The sequence below is a fragment of the Notechis scutatus genome, chromosome 3 (genome assembly GCF_049901735.1).
Source record: "Notechis scutatus isolate UNSWTSFEM ecotype Mainland chromosome 3, rNotScu1.2, whole genome shotgun sequence".
NCBI lineage: Eukaryota > Metazoa > Chordata > Lepidosauria > Squamata > Elapidae > Notechis > Notechis scutatus.
The window spans coordinates 167,002,531-167,020,261 of record NC_142011.1 but is presented as its reverse complement, the minus strand read 5'-3'; the positions used below and the strand labels follow the sequence as shown (position 1 = coordinate 167,020,261).

General features: G+C 36.3%; 1 protein-coding gene across 1 annotated transcript in view; it reads right to left on the bottom strand.

Annotated features, from left to right (window-relative positions):
• Window positions 1–17,731, bottom strand: part of ASXL3 (ASXL transcriptional regulator 3) — a 136,132-nt gene that overhangs the window by 56,150 nt on the left and 62,251 nt on the right. The window contains exon 5 of the mRNA XM_026670291.2: window positions 11,594–11,715. Coding sequence (XP_026526076.2) covers window positions 11,594–11,715 — 122 coding nt within the window. The remainder of the gene's footprint in view (window positions 1–11,593; window positions 11,716–17,731) is intronic.

The following is a 17,731-nucleotide window of genomic DNA, read 5'->3' as shown; positions in this document are numbered from 1 at the left end:
TACACAATTTCAAAGAATCAATTTTTCTTACTCAGTCCTTCAAATGATCCACCTTTTACAGCTGTATGTGAAAATTTAATTCATACAACTGGGAAAAACATAATCTCTACATACTTTTGTTGTAAGTGCAATGTTTCTGCGCTTTAATATTTTATCTAAAACAGTGATAGTTTTTCCTCTCTAGCTGACATGTTTTTATTTCATGATATAATCAATATTCCTGTACATTTTTCTTATTGTAGAAGGTAAAATCTGTTATTTCAACTATTTTTCCATCTTTTTCCATTGGGTTGGTACCGCCTGTTGACAAAGTCTTAGTTTTTTTAAAAAATGAGCAGTAGACCAGCCTTTGGACTTTCTTCTTTCACTTTCACCAAGAGATTCCCAAGGTCTTCCTCAATTCCCACTATCAAATTATTATTATAAGTCTATCTTAGGTCATTTAGATAATAGATAGATAATCAGAGTTGGAAGGGACCTTGTAGGTCATCTAGCCAACCCACTGCCCAAGCAAGAGACCCTATACCATTTCTGACAGATGGGAGCCCAACCTCTTCTTGAAAGTCTCAAGTGATGGTGTTCCTACAACTTCTGAGGGTAAGCTGTTTCATTGGTTGATTGTTCTCACTGTCAGAAAGTTTCTCCTTATTTCCAGGTTAAATCTGTCCTTGTTCAGTTTCCATCCATTATTCCTTGTCTGGCCTTCAGGTGATTTAGAAAATAGCTTGACCCCTTCCTCTCTGTGGCAGCCCCTCAGATATTGGAAGACTGCTATCATGTCTCCCCTGGTCCTTCTCTTCACTAGACTAGACATGCCCAGTTCCTGTAACCGTTCTTCATATGTTTTAGTCTCCTGTCCCCTAATCATCCTGATTGCTTTTCTCTGCACTTATGTTTATGACAATGTATGATCTAAGTATACCCAATTTTGAACCCTTTTAGGTGCTCCATGTTATGTAACTTCTTTTTCAACCTACATTTCTTTTCAGTAAATAGATAAAGTAGCCCATGTTTTAAGGGCTACCCACAATTTGCTATAATCTATACATAGAGTCTTCTTTGTATAATAAAAAAGCAAAAATATATGCCTTTTTGGAACTTCCTTGCCTTTTCCATTTTCCATCAGATGTTAGGAATATGACCATGAAAAAGGCTTCCCTCTTTTGATTCCAGCTTGTACATCTGGGAGTTCTTGTTCATTACATTGCTAAAGTTTGAAGAAAGAATGTAAAAGTTGTTAAATAAACATGAGCTCTTCCCTGAGAAAGACCAAGGGGTAAGAAAGAAACTCAAGATTATTCTATCTTGTTTTCCTTTTATACCAAAAGAGCCGAGAACACTATCATGTTCTCAAGATTTTATTACTACAAATGAGTTACAACTATTCATTTACAGATTGTCTGAAGAAACAAGAGTCTCAGAAAAAGTGACATACAATCCATCCTCAGTTATAACTGTTGCATCACGCCCATCATCACAGGATCATATTCAGGCACTTGGCAACTGGCTCACATTTATCAAGGTTGCAGCATGCTGTGCCCACTTGATCGTTATCTTCAATTTTCCCATCCAGCTGCCAAAAAGCAAAAACAATTATGGAAGCTAGAAGTGCTTAACAACCACGATTCAGTTAACTACCTTGATAAATTGGTCATAACATCTGGTCTCATTACATGATGACTCACTTTAAGACTACACCAATTTATGACAGTAATTCCAATTGTCATCATAAATTGAGAACTACTTGTATTGCACTCTACAATGAAAAGGTAGAATTCCAATATTTTTTATAAGGTTTGTCTCCTGACTTGCATATTTTGAAGACTTACATCAGTCTTGAAAGCCTCTACTTTCTCCAGTCAGGCATCAAACTGTGTCTTTGAATGTAGAGATGGCATCAGATTCTTAGGGCATTTCAATATCCAAAGAACAATTTGCTGAAGCATTATTGAAACAAATGGATGTACAAACAACAAATGAATGTACAAATAATGAGTTTACATGATGCTATGGTATAGGTAGCATAATCTTGGGACAAACTTTTAGTTAGGAGCAGCTCAGCAGGTTTTTTTTTTTGTTGTTGTTGTTTCTCCAGGATCAATTTTGTTGCAATTCTGCTTAAAAAGGGGGCAATCAAGTTGGCTCACTGAAGGCAAAGATTCATTTACTGGATAATTACCAGAATTCCATGCAAAGATTTAGAGTGCCATTTAATGATCAGACTAGGAAATCCTCAACAAATGGAAAGATTCACATGCTAAAGCAAGTCAACTGCAGCATTTACAAGTACATATTGGATTTTCAATCACATGCAAGAAATATGAAGTGGAATGTTATGGTTTGATTAACCAGTTTTGAGGAGTTCTTGCTGATGTACTAATTCTAACTTAGAGAATGTAGAACAGGGCTGTCAAACTTCCAGCTCATAGGCCGAATGCATCACATGCTGGCCACACCCATGCCAGTTTAGCAAAGGGGAAGAAAGTCCCAATATGTCATGTGATGCCACTGTGACGATGTGAGTTTGACACCCCTGATCTAGAAGAATTATTCCAGTGTTATGCATTAATTGATGTATGGTTGAAAGAGTTGAGGTACTAAGAAAATAATAAGATAAAGAAGGGTAAATCTACCTCACTCCCACTCCAGTAACTTTATCAGGGACCAGTGCCATAGAAATCAGGAAAACAGGAGTGGTAAAAAGAATCTTGTGCTCAGCAGAGAAACAGAAGGACAAACTTCAATTTGTTTCTACTTTGGAGCCCCAGCCAGCCAGCCAAGATGATGAAAGTAGTTATTCAGCTAGAAAGTCGTACATTTGTGGAACCACAGCCCATGTAGCCTTCAAGTATCCAAAATGCTCTCAAGAAGCTAGCAAGCCAATTCTCAAACAACTAAGAAGAGCTCAGGCAGCTTACAAGAGGTATTGTCCTGTGACCCTTTATTCAAACCCAAATAAGGGAATACAGCTCTCAGCTCTTATAGACTCAGGTGCCCCAGTTAATTTTATGAATGAGAGCACAGAGCAACAGTTGAAATTACTTACAACATTATTAGAAAAACCAGGATTCTAGAAACTATTGATCAACAAGTTCTTCAAGCAGGTCCTGCTTTACAATACTCAACACCTTTGGCAAGATGGGTGGCATACAAGTTTGACAAATAAATAAATAAATGTATAAATAAACTGACAACAAATGGTCATACAGAATTTCTGCCCCTCTGCTGCCTCCAAAGATTGAGCATAAGGTGCAAAATAAGGTTGGCGAGTGTTAGTAGGAAACGAAAGTCGTGTCAGACTTTGTGCCTTCAGTTGGATCAAAATGGTAGTTTAGGCAGCAAGAAGGAAATCTCAAGTTTTGGATGGCTGAACTGGAGGGCCACAGGATGACTAGGAGCATTATGAAGCAGCAAGACCCTAAAAGTTAAATTCTTGGAGGCCAGGCATTTCTGCACCTCACACGCAAATCAATTGCTCACTGAGTCATGCCTGTGTTCAACTTTGCTTGCCAGAAGACAGGAGCTGGTTTTCTTTTTAACTTTTCAGGACCCAAAGATTGTGCACTCAGTATAGGAACATTAGTTTGATCATGCAATATCTACAGTACTGCCCCAAGAGTGAGCATGTTCTTGGTTCTTCTATGGGTATAAGTGTGGAACTCTTTCCAAGTACATGTGTTGTACCATATTAATCTCCCACCACTAACCAGAGCACAGGAGAGTATGAGAGATAGCTTCTCAAAGACCTAGTCCATTTGAAAAGCAAGGGGGATTGGTGATGGGGCCTGCTCCAGAGGGCTGGCATCTATGGTTAATTAAACATGTGAATGTTCAAGTGTGTGATGAAATATAGTGCCTAACACAGGAGATGCCTTGTAAAGGTTAGCAAGGTCATTGGTTACATAGCCCCAGAAATGTTACATAGCAATGATAAAGCAATGTAAAACACATTGAAACCTTTACAGGAATATAATATCTGATAACACTATAAGAAGCTCAAGCACCTCTAAATTCCATTCTGTAATAAGACTCCATACCTTTTCTCCAACGGATGCTAGCACCATACATCATAGCAATGGCTTTTATTGTATCCATATTGTATTCACAACAGAAAAAAGACAACAATCTGGTTTCTATTATCTGTCTCCCCTACCTCTAGGTTCATCCGGTGGCTTTCTTGCTTCTTTTACTGTTTCTATTCTACCTAAATATTAAATACTTTCTTCCTTGTCTTTCTTCCTTGTTGATGTGGGAATGGCATGGCATTGGCTTCTCTGCCACTTGGTGTTGAGGACATTACGTAGTGTTTAAATCTTTGAAACCAACACTGGCTGCTCTAATTCCATGTATCTTCTGCCATGAACTTTGTCACAAATCATCAGTGGCATTATCTTTCTAGCCATAGGCTGAGGCCTTTTCCATCCATCCCATTCTAGTACTGCATAGATGGACTGCTATCTTCAAGACTCAAAATATGGACATCACACTTGCACAGATATTGACTTTTTCTTTCTTTATGGAATGAACAATCGATTATAATAATGTAATGGTATCCAATGGATGCCATGCTGTTTAGCAATTTCATCTTCTCGCTTAAGGACAACAGTGTGAAAGAACTTTTGCCTCTTCCCTTAGCAGAGCTCTCTACTGTGTACCAGCTCATTATTTTTACTATGGAAGAAGTTTCCTAAGACACGTGTAAAAAGAAACAACCATGTATTGTAATTGATGTTACCTGGTGAGCAAAAAAATGCTGTAATCTAGTGAACAAAAAACCAGACCTCCTGCTCGTGGTATGCTGCTAAAATGGTGTCATTCCTGGCAGCAGTACAAGTAACTACGTATATACAACTATGCAATAACTTGAGCAGGCACTTCTTCATGGGACTAATAACCATGAGATGCAATCAAACATTGTTTCCATGCTTCACCCCCCAACCAACTAGCTGTACAGACAACCAGCAGTTCTTTTCTTATCCTCTTTTGCTGCACTAATTAATTCTTTAGTCAAGGCATGCAGACCAAATAAATTGTGTCCAAGGGGAAAACTCATCTGAACCTGGCATAAAGAGGATCTGAAAGCATATGCATAGTATAAGTATCTCTTACATTTTGTTATGTTTAGAATCAAATAGCCAAGTGACAAGCCATCGTAGGTTGCTCTGGCACACAGATTTCTCACCAAGTTTGTAATAGACAAAAGATAATTCTGTTCAACAACCAAATCCTTTCACTTAAAGCCTTCTTCTGGGTTTTGGCATCTGCCAAGCTGCCTTTGGCTGACCCCAGTTTAATCAAATGTAGTATTTCAAGAATAGGATCAGGAAAATTACAAAAAAAATCATGAGTTTATTTGCAAAACAGACTGGGATTATACTTGCTAGTATGATGTTCCCTCTCTTGTTTTCATCATGGTTTAATGAGTTTATGAAAAAGGCCTACATTCAGCCTGGTCCATCTCCAGTGCTCAGCTGAATGCATGGGTATCCGACAGGACTCTTCTTTCCTAGCTAACGGGTTTATATGAACTAACTTTTGACCCTTTCAAGTTAATATAATACAATTCTAATATATTTTTTGAAATCATAGAATGTGTTCCAGTGGCAAAGTCTCTATGAAAAGCATAACTTCTTTTCCTTCAATGTTAATGAAATTGACCCAATGCCTTCAATGCTTTTTGGTACTACTGAAAAAAATAAAGTAAAAATGTCTTGTGAGAAATGACAATATATAACGATGAACCCTTTTGTCAAAACTCACTGATACATGCTGGAAATGATTTTATCAAGGATAATAGTTACAATGAAAAAAGAATATAAATGTTGAATAACTCAGATATACTTACCTAAGCAGCGCTTCCTTCATCACTGTCTACATCAGTCAGGCTGAAGTCCAGCTCACAACTCTTTAATTGTGTCTCAGCCTTGTCTGCATAGCTGTACTCAAGAGAAGACCTACATGGTATCTTCAGAAGGATTCCAACTTGAAGTCCTGGATAGCCTCTGCCATTCATTGCAGACAACTCTGAACTAGATGGACCAATAGTCTGACTCAGTATCTTTTAATAAGATAGTGATGGGCCATTTGCACCAGACAGATGGCCCGCAAACCCTATTGTTTGGCCTCTGGAGACTTCCAAAACTGAGTTGCCAAATATTCAGAAGCAAACCATTCAATATGCCCACAGCAATTTCCCATTAAATATGACTGGAAACTAAAGCTTAAAAAAAAATCCTCAAATTCCTGGCCCTGCAGGAATTAGTCAGGAACTGCTGTCATTGGTCATTTCCTTATTGCTTCAACTGTACTAACTTCTGGTCAGGCTAGAGCAACAACCTTTAGATATATGAATCCTATCTTTTTACCAAGGAAATCAAGATGACTAGTTGAGAGACTAATGGCAACAACCATGGCTTGATACAAGGAGACTTTTATGGACAAGAAAGTCTTGAATTTTGGTTCAATAGCAGATCCCAGGAATGATAGATAGCAATTTCTAAGGCAGTGTCTAAGTGTCAAACTTGTGTCATCACGGCGTCATCACGTGACGTATCAGGACTTTTTCCCCCTTGGCTAAACTGGGTGGGGGTGGGGCCAGCACTTGACGAATCTGGCCTGCAGGCCATGAGTTTGACACTCCTGTTCTAAGGTCATCCTAACTATATTTGTGCCAAAATAATTCACATTGTCTCAATGATGGCTGGAAAAGATAGAAGCAGGAGAAAGTCACAAATGTGGAATGGTTGAGTCTAATGGTATTGTCCTCACATCAGTGAAAGTAACTGGTCAAAAAAAAAACCTCTAATAGTCTGAATCACGTAATTTTCCATTACATTCATCTGTATCTAGCATTGATTTAAAGAAAAATAAACTGAAATATAATCAAAGCAAATATTCAAAGTTTCATTCTTTTGCCTAACATACTGAATAAAGCATGAGAAGAGTTTGGAAATCAGCAGAAGAGCCAAAAAAAAAAAAAATCGTCAACCAAGTCCATGATGCTTTTGGCACTCCACAGTGTAAGCAGTTTATTCCCAGGACATGTTAAAGGTTCACCTCCCGGTACAGCAAAATAGATCCAGTAAGTTAATATAAGGTGGTATGTGTCACATATAATTGCTTAACATCTCTGTGTATTCAGAAGCACTGTGGGCTATTTGTAGTAGAACAGAAGCACATTGTAAGTACATAAAAGCAATAGAAGGTCTGAAGAGTAGATATACAGTAGCAAAACTGACTCCCAACAGCAATTTTCTGAACAAAAATTGCTGTTTAAAGTTCATTCACCTAAGAGATAGGATACACAGTTTGGAGTTAAATCAAATCCAGCTGCCTGCATCTGGTGGTAATGAATACTTGGAGCATAAAAGGAAAAGAAGGGAGAATAGAAGACTCCCTCCTTAAGGTAAACACAATTGAGACTGATAATCTTTTTGAAAGGAAGTTTCACTGCTTGTTTAGTATTGCAGAATGACTATGTATTTGCATTTTTCTCTTGAATATTTTATGCTATCAAGACAACTGCAATGATATTTATGGATTTTGCCCTCAGTTGATATTTGCTTATTTCACCTTGCTGCTGGGCTCAATATTTCCTATGAAAATATTTATCCATATTTAGTTTCCCTGTGAAACTCTGAACTATTCCATTTCTATCTCCTTTCCAAAGGGATACAAAAACCACATTAATGTCTTATGGAACTTTGAAGTGTAATATAATTAGTATGCAAGTTCTTTTAGACTGCATTCTACAGATGCACATAATATTTACATACACATACATTCACACACACAAACACACCAAATTTCCCATGATGGAGCAGTGGAGTGGGAAATTATAAAGAGATCCATCAGATGGCACAGTGGGTGAAAAGTACATTTTAGATACAGGCCACTGACAGAACAGTTATTACATCTGACACAGACCATCATGTATTAATGTGCTAATTAATACAGTGATATAAGGAAACCAAATCCTCTCCCTAAAATTATGTTATTAAACTATAATAGTATTAAAACTCCCAATGAATTATATCTCAACTGTTTCACAATGAAATTGGTTTTTAAAATTCCTTTCCCCAAAGACTGCCACCTTGAAGTTAGTGACAGAGTGTCCTACCGAACTGAAATATCTTCCTATTGTTTCTGGATTGTGCCATTTCAGATGCCAAATTTATATTCAACTCTTCTTTTGAAAAGAATTGACATTGCTGACAAATAATGGCATATATCATACTGAAAGATGAGCAGATTGTGAATCATAGTGTTACTATGAGTGCTGTTATTTTGTCATATAATAGCAATGTCAAGATAGATATGGGAGCGAAAGAAGGCTGTGATTATTCAAATGTCAGTGGCAAAGAATTGCTGTAAGATTTGTGGATGCTACAGAAGTGGTCTGACCAAACAATTGTTCAGTTAAAAGACTGTATAACTTGAAAGCCCTTAGCACTGAAATGTGGCATGCTTCACCTCTTAACTATAGTCTCCTACAAATCATACATTGTTCTGATAAAAACACATCCCTTCCCCTATGGTAATGGAATAGATACCGTAGGTACCGTTAGGTGTTTACCTTTGTCCAATGCTAACCCATGGAAGAGGAAAGCATTATTTTTCCCCAGCCCCTACTTCAGAATCAGAAACAAGCCAGGATGTGTTTTCCCTAAGTAATGTTTCCAGTACTGTATACATAATTGAAATTAATGTGGTACCTGAAGAACCACAGATTTGCTACATAGTGATCAGATTCTTGCACATATCAAACAAAGACACTGAGGTGTTTTATATATCTCTATTTCGATGATAGATAGATAGATAGATAGATAGATAGATAGATAGATAGATAGATAGATAGATAGATAGATAGATAGATAGATAGATAGATGGATAGGGATGGGGATAGGGATAGGGATAGGGATAGGGATAGGGATAGGGATAGGGATAGGGAGGGAGGGAGGGAGGGAGAGAGAGAGAGAGAGAGAGAGAGAGAGAGAGAGAGAGAGAGAGAGAGAGAGAGAACACCTCAATGTTTTATATATATAGAAAGTTTTTCCGGAATGTGAGATGGCATTTTAGCATGCCTTGGAAATGTGTCCAACACATCAGGGACCTAAAAACATGGAAGACACAAATCCAGGAAGTTGCAAGACATATCTTTCAGCATCTGAAGCTTCCACCCACTTTTTTTTTTTTTTTTTGTAAATTTTATTTGAGTTTTCACAAAGAGAAAAAAAAATACAAATAAAACTTTTTTGTAGTTTTTGTCTTTTTTGAAAGTAGCGTAATCCCGGGTTACCTTTCTTCGTACAGACACAAATTCAGGTTCATGCTCATTTTTATATTCTATTCCATATCTTATTACTATTTTACATTTTCTGCATAGCTTCTCCCCTCTTTTAATTTTCTCAATTTTATTTTAATTATCTCATCTCAATTCAAATCATTGTATTTATATTTTTTGTCTGTCCTGTTTCAATTATCTATTATCTTTTCTCATTAAACAAAATTTCTCCTGTAGTTAACTGATTGGAGTATGACGCCTTTATATCTTTTCCCTAAAGTTGTAACATTCAATATAATACATAACTTCCATTCGGATTCTGCTTGGTACATTCTTAAAATACACACTGTATTCTTCAAAAAAGAAAAAATTATAAATGTATATAATTAAAACAACATTCCATTCCAATTCAATTCTATCATTAATATTAATATTCATTAAAGTCTTAACATTTTTAACATTACTTTTCAATTAAATATACTGCTATGGGAACAATTATAAGCTTTCCATAGTTAATCCCCCCCACTTATATTTTATAAAACATTAACTAATTAAAATGTTGCTGTTCCTTCCTAATTCAATTTTCTCATTTAATTTATTTCACTTATTTTATTCACAAACATTTCACTAAATTACACTAACTGTTTTATCCCTCATTTTAATCATACGTTGTTTCCAATTTTCTAAAGTTATTTCTATTACTAATATAACAGTACAATCTTATGTACCTTTACAGAATCCCTTTTTCAGTTAGATTTTGACCCATTATCTCTAAATAGGTCCTGTTTCTCTATATCTTGGTCCGGTCCTTTGTAACTTCTTTTCCTTTCCTTCTTCCCTCTCTTCTTCTCTCTCCCCTTTTTACCCCATTGTCTCTCTACCTCTATTTCTCTCTTCTGTATTTCCCTTTTCTGTTGCTTTCCAGTATTATACTTATTTTTTGAATTATTTTTCTTTTCTTTGGTTGTTTTTTTAAATCTTAAATTCTCCATTCTCTTTCCCCCGTTTCCTTTTTCTTCCCCACATAAAATTGCTTGTTCATTAAAGATGGCTTCTTCTTTGTCCCAGTCTTCTTGTTTTGCAGTCATTTCTTGTTGTTTCTCATAGTTCCAAATCTCCATTTCTAAGAATTGAAAAACGAAGCCAAAAGAACCCTTCCCTTCTTGTGCATCTTCTTTGTACTTTTTAAGTTCCATTTTCAATTCATTCAGAAGTGATGCCATTGTATAAATTTTTAAACAACCACCCAATTGATTTTAGTCATTCAAATATAATAACCAAGAATCCAAAGATCACCAAATAATCCAAATACACGCAAGCTGTTGCTTTTTTGCTCTTTTTTTCACTTTCTCTTCCTGGGGTTACTATTTAGTTGCAAAGTTTCAGTTAAAATGTATCTTTTAGAAGTCTTGTTGAAGTTTTACTGTAGATTCTTTTTAATTCCAGGCAGTCTCCTCCCTCTTCCAGATCCTGCCCTTATTCTTTTTCTCCCTTCCTGCTTATGAAAAGAAAAATTTTAATGTCCAGAAATCTTTATTATCCCTTTTGCATTTTGTTTTATTTTCAGCTTAATTGCCTATTGATGTCAAAGCAGATTTTTCCGATTTCTTATTTAAGTCTCTTAGTTGTCAGTATAGGGAAGGAGAGAGAAGAAAAAAAAAAGCCAAACCTTTCTCTTTTCACTTTCCTTCGCTGCTTCCGACTCTTCTTTGGGAGCGATGCTATTTTTTGTAAGTTTAAATTCCAGGGTACCTTAGTTGTTGCTTTTACAATTTAACCTGGTCAGCCAAAACCTTCACTTCTTATCTTCCTCCTGCACATTCTTTTCCGGTCGAGTTCTCCTTTGTGGTGGCCATTTCTGACCACCACTACAGCCGCTTTCGGGAAAGGGAGTAATGGCCAGCTGAGGAGGAGAGATGCGGCTCTCCTCAACCCTGCAGGAAGTCTCCCCCCTCTTCACCACCTCTACGGGGTGGCTTAGCCCCAAAACCAGCTGGCTCGGGGTGCTCCAGCAGCGAGCCGACAGAAACCGCGCATGATCGCGGATTTCTATCTGTCACCGAAGCCCTTCAAACCGGAAGTCACTTCCACCCACTTTTTAATATGGTTCTATTTCAGTACTGTTTCTTTTTCATCCAATACTTTTGTTTTGGGTAAGATGCCTATTAGCATGGAATTTTGCATCTATTGTAAAAAAAAAATCATTTGTATAAAATGTGGGTAAAAATAAACGATTGGGTAAAAATAAATGATTCAATTCAATTAGTTTAGATATGCAAATGGATACTCAATCAAGAAATGTTACTTTACCTGTTTAAGTGCCTTTTTGGTATGCTGCTGGAAGGAAGACACTAGCTTGCTTTGCATCGGTGCATTTGTAAGGCTTGAGTCCCGAATGGAAGACAGTTCTTCAGGTGCTTGCTTGGGACAAACTATGAATACAGAAATAAAATTAAGCACTTAAACTACAGGAGATTAGACTAGGCCTCTTCATTTCATTTCACTTAATTTCAAGATCTTAAAATATCAAAAAACTGATCTAGTTGGGACGATCTCAGAGCTGATATAAGGAAGCAATTGTATTTCAGACAGCATGGAATAGCTAAAAGGCTATTTAGGACAACCAAACAGCTAGGTAAACAGGAAACCCCCAACAGCCATTCAAATTGTCAGACACATTTAAAGTGAACTTGTGGAAACTGGAGATATCAGCTTAAATAAGTCTGAAGTCCTATTGTTCTTGGCAAAGTATAGGCTTCCAACCAAAAAAAGCATCTGCATGACAACTGGCAATGAAATCACACAATGCTCTGTGTTGTCAAAACATACATTTTCAATTGCATGCTTCCAACACATGCTAAATTCAGGAAATGCTGATACCTAGAAATTAACAGCTATGTAATGTCTTTCATTGTAATTTGAAAATGTACTGTCTGCAATAATGTTCGCAGCTACATTGAATGTAATAAAGAGAACCATCAGTCCAGGAAGCAGAACAGAAGGATGCTTATCACCTCCTGTAAATGTTACAGAAGTTAATAGAATAATAGAATTTAACAGCCTTGAGAGATCCCTTGACCTAAAAGTTTAGTGCTAAGGTTCAACCAAGTAGAAAAAGGGACAACAGCACATAAGCCAATTCTATTCAATGTTTTAGTTCCAACACTGAATTACGATCAAGCTTTAAATGTAACTGTTGTTAAATTTTGTGAGAAATATTGAACAATGGCAAAGCCATGCCATGATGCAAGGAGAAACTGAGTTATTAATAGCTAGAATGTGCATGGTATTTTTAAACAACACTGTGAGAGCCTTATACATACAGTACATTATCTAATAAATGAATGACCCTATCAAAATTTAGTCTAATTGCTTAATTTAGACTAGTTGCTTAATAGTATACTCTCTAGTCCAGAAATTCTTTACAGGCATAAACAGAGTTCTTTCCCATTGCCTGTTACCTGGAATGCTTTTAACTAGAGATGACAGAGATTAGGTTTTCAAACTGGGACTTGTGAAACATGCGTTCTACAATAGGGGTATAGCTCCTCCTGTAAAACTTCCTGAAATTATATAAACAATTTACGTATTTAAAAATAAACAAAATACAGTGAGATAAAAGTACAACTAATATTAGCTAAATACAACAGTTGGGGAGGAAGGGAGAGAACGGATGACAGACTTAAGCTGCAAATCATGTTAAAGCAGTTTTTAAACTAGAGCTGTTATTCCTTTCATAAGGTGTAAAATTGGGGGATGGAGTTCTGCTGATTTTCAACAGCTTGTTAAAAAGAAGTGACATCTGAAGCTCTCACAAATGCTGATATCATATAATGGCAGGTGGTCACCATAATTCCCCATTTGACAGAGAGAAATGGGAAGCACTGCTTCAAGACAGTGCTATATGTTGATTGTGAAACCAGATGATAAATTTTTGCTACTGGCATTAACACAGAAGCTATCTTTATTAAGGCACTGATCTGTAAAACTCATAGATGTTACCTACTGTAGACTGAACTTCTTACATTTTTCAACAATACCTGATTTTTTAAAACAAAGGTAGAGACAAAAATACTGCAGTTACAAGTAAACTATTCTACACTAGATCATATCTAGAATTTAGGCTGGAAAAACAGGTTTCAAGAATGGGCTTTGCAAAACATGTTATCCCAAGTGATTCCCCATTTTGAAATGTAAAAGCAATTATCCTCATTCTGTAAAAGGAATCAGAGCTGCTTCAAACACCTTTCCCTGCACTCACTCAGTACCACCCAAACGGTAGTGCACATACATGCACATTACACACTACATATCCAAGAAAAGCATTCAAAGCAGTTTCTTCATCAGGGTAGGAAATCATCATTTGTAACTATTTTAATACCTTAGGAAAACCTTCCAGAGTATTTGGTTACAACAGACCATGCATCGGATTATTTTGGTTTGTTTATATATATAGCTCAGAGACACATCATATGAGGTGGACGGCCATATAAATCTGATAAATGTTACTATGAGAAGAATAATATGCTGGATCTTAATTATCTAATTAATTATAGAATTCTCATCATAAACTTTGGAAGAACTAATAATAGTGTAAGTTGTTAAAAGGATATGTCAAAACATGAAATAGAAAATGTTTCAGATATTTGTAGTATTTCTCTACATAAACTTGACAGTGGGTAATTTTCATTATGTTTATTAGTCACAGAAACACAGAAAAAGACCTAGCTACCATATAGCCATAATAATAACTGCCAATTAAAACTTCTAAAAAAACCCACCTACATGGTCAATCTAATGGAAGACATCCTCTGCCTTATTTAACTCATATAGGTATCTCAGATCAAATGAAGTTCCTTTTTCTTGATTATTATTAACAGATGTAAAATTAATAATTATTTTTAAAAACCTTGTTTTTGAGCATTTGATACAAATATGCAAAATGTTTCCAAAGTCAGTGAGGGCTATAAGGCAAGATGAAGTGATATATAAGTCTAAGTGTTATTGCTATATATAGGTAAAATAATTGAATAGGATTAAAAAAACTTAACTTGAACAATGAACTCCTTTAGCTATGTAAGCTCACTGGGTGACTAGTCATTATTTCTTAGACTAACTCAGGGGTATCAAACTCAGGGGTGTCAAACATCACAGCGTTGTCACGTGATGTATCATGACTTTTTCCCCAGGGGTGGGATTCTACAGGTTCGCACCTATTCGCTAGAACCAGTTGTTCACATTCTAAGCAGTTCGGAGAACCGGTTGTTAGAAGAAATTACTGGCCTAATCCTGTAAGGAAGGCAGGAAGGAAACATTCTGGTGTTCCTTACAGAAACTGCCTCTCCATTAACTCTTATTACATTCTTGGCAGGACTAGACTTCCTGTCTCCGGAGCTTCTCTGGAGTTTTTTTCCCCTCCTTTGCTGGTACTTTGCTTGTGTGGAGTGACCATTCAAAGTTACAATGGCACTGAAAAAAGTGACTTATGACTATTTTTCACATTTATGACTGTTGCAGCATCCCCACAGTCATGAGAGGCCAGGTGAGGAGATGCATGCCTAGATGGGAATGATGTTGAGTTGGCCACACCCAGCCAGTCACATGACCACCAAGCCATGCGTACCTACTAAGCCACGCCCACAGAACCAGATGTTAAAAAATTTGAATCCCAACCCTGTTTTTCCCCCTTCGCTAAACCGGGCATGGGTGTGGCCAGTGCATGACATATCTGGTCTGTGGGCCGCAAGTTTGACACCCTTGGTCTAACTATTTCACAAGAGTCTACTTGCAGGGAAAACAATGAAGTGGGGGTGCTTTTATATACAATCTTAAATTTCCAGAAGTGAAATAGACTACCAATCTAATTAGGGATGTACTAATAGTGAAGACAAACAGAGGTGGTCACTTGGGTCCTGCAAGCCTGACCATAAGGGGACCCCAAAAGGAGTTGTAGTAGAGAAATCATATAAAAGAAGGGAGGGAAGGACCACTGCTGCTTCTTCTGTTTTCTTCTGCTATGCTGAGTCAGCTGTCTCTGAATCAGCACCATCACTATTATTTCCCCTAACCAACCTCCTTCCCTCAGTTAATGGAGAGATACTATGAAGTTATCAAACCCACTACATTGGTGACAGAATAGAAGTAATAGCTACGGGAGTCTCCTTCTCAATGGCTACACCTGAGACATGGTTTGCCTTGTGGGCCAGAGAAACCTTTACTCCAGTGGTGGGATTCAAATTTTTTTACTACCGGTTCTGTGGGCGTGGCTTGGTGGCAGGGGAAGGTTACTGTAAAATCTCCAGTCAGAGGTGGTATTGCTGGTTCTCTGAACTGCTCAAAATTTCTGCTACCAGTTCTCCAGAACTGGTCATACCACCTCTGCTTTACTCCCAAAACCAATAGCAGCAGCAGCAGCAACAACAACAACATCTGTCTAAATTTCAGGTCCTTAGGAAAGACTTTTGGTGAACAAAAATGCAAATTCCAGCCAAAACAGCTGGCTGACTATGCAACCAGCCACAATAACTATTATTATTAAGAAGAATGAATCTTGGCTAGCAGCTATAGATGTCTTCCTAATTATTCACTATCTCCTTCCTACACTGATTTGATATGTTAGTATTTAATGCAGAATGATAGAAATTATGCTAAATGGAAATCTCAAAAATTAAAGGCTGAAAACCCATGAAAAATGATGTATAACTGAAGAAAATACCTGTACATTAATCAAAACATAATATAGAACACCTTGCATGTCAGAGATGTGGAAAATTCCACAGGAGGAAATATATCTGTTTTTAATACTATGCTTTTCAGTTTACAAATTATAATTTATTGAAAGGTATTGCACTTGTTGGTTCCAAGTAATTAGAAGAAGAAACCACTGGTCTTAATGAGATCTCTTTCTGAATAAATATGTCTAAGCATAGCAAGAGAAAAAGAAAAGTTACATGCTATCTCTTTACGATTAGTCTTAATATTAAGAATACAAAAATAGCAAGAAAGTTATATTAGTTTAATTTGTTTCTTGGCATAAATGCTTTAAAAGTTTAAAATGAGTTAAGCTAAAAAAAACACCACTTTAATTACTTTAGAGAAAATATTCCTCTGCCTCGGGTATTTGTGCAATAGTATTTCTTATGTGATAACCTAAGCATAAAACTGTTGTTCTCAAACAGCAATTATTGGTAGGGGAAGCTTTTCTTTCTTGTTGAATGGGGTTATTTTGTGAGACAAGAAAAGGCAGGAAAGATACGTAAAAATCCCCAGAAAACAGGAGAAGCAAAATATGATTTATCCATCAGTCTCAATTAGCTCTTTTCTGATGCTCAGAAAACCTGAACAATATATGGGGGAGGTGGGGGGAAACCTTGAGAAAAAATATGGAGAGGTCAGTTTCAAATGAATTTGTAACTATTGTTTAGGCAGAAAAAATCCTGAACTGCTTCAGTCTTCCTTTCTCTAAAAACATGCCATTGTCCACTTGTTTCTGATTTTATCAATTTTACATTGTTATAATAATTCTAAAACATACAAATTATGAAGTTACAAAGTATAGATTAACTTTCTTGTTGTAGTATATCTTGCTGTTTGAAGCAGAAAATATCTGCATATATTCTAAAGATACTGAATTATCCAAAGTGCATTTTTAGAAGAACACAAGTATAAGCCACCAATTAAACTATCTTATCAATTCCATACATTTTCTCACCATGACACAGAACTATATGGGCATTGACATAAATGGTCTTGCATTGTCAACACACATATATCAAATAAGCATCCAAATCACACTGACCTCCCTAGAACCTAAACTGCAAAATCAGGACAGTTTTTCTCCAGTCAGGCAGAAACACCTTTTTGTTAAATGGAATTAAAAAAACCATGGTGTTAAGTTATAATACAATTAAAAGAAAGGCATCTTTGATCAAGAAGTGGCTTTAAACAAATAATATGTTGTTTTATGCAAGCTGTTAAAAAATCTTAAATTACTGTTCAAGTGACCCGTGAAATTAAAATGTATGTATTTAGAACAACGTACCATATTTATATTAAAAGAACCAAAACAGAAAAATACATTTGTTAATGTATGTTAGTGTATGTATGTATATGTATGTATGTATGTATGTATGTATGTATGTATGTATGTATGTATGTATATGTGTATGTATGTATGTATGTATGTATGTATATATATATATATATATATATATATATATATATATATATATATATATATATATATATATATATATATATTTACATTTGTTTTCTTAAGTTTTATGGTACTTACATGTATGGCCTCGGCTTTGTTCGGGTATTTTCCACGTCATTGTAGTTGTTCTTTTAAAGTTGTAGCGTTTCAGCAGAATCTCATCTGCCATCATCAGGCTTCTGTATTGTGTCCCAATACAGTTGTTATTGTGACACAATACAGAAGCCTGATGA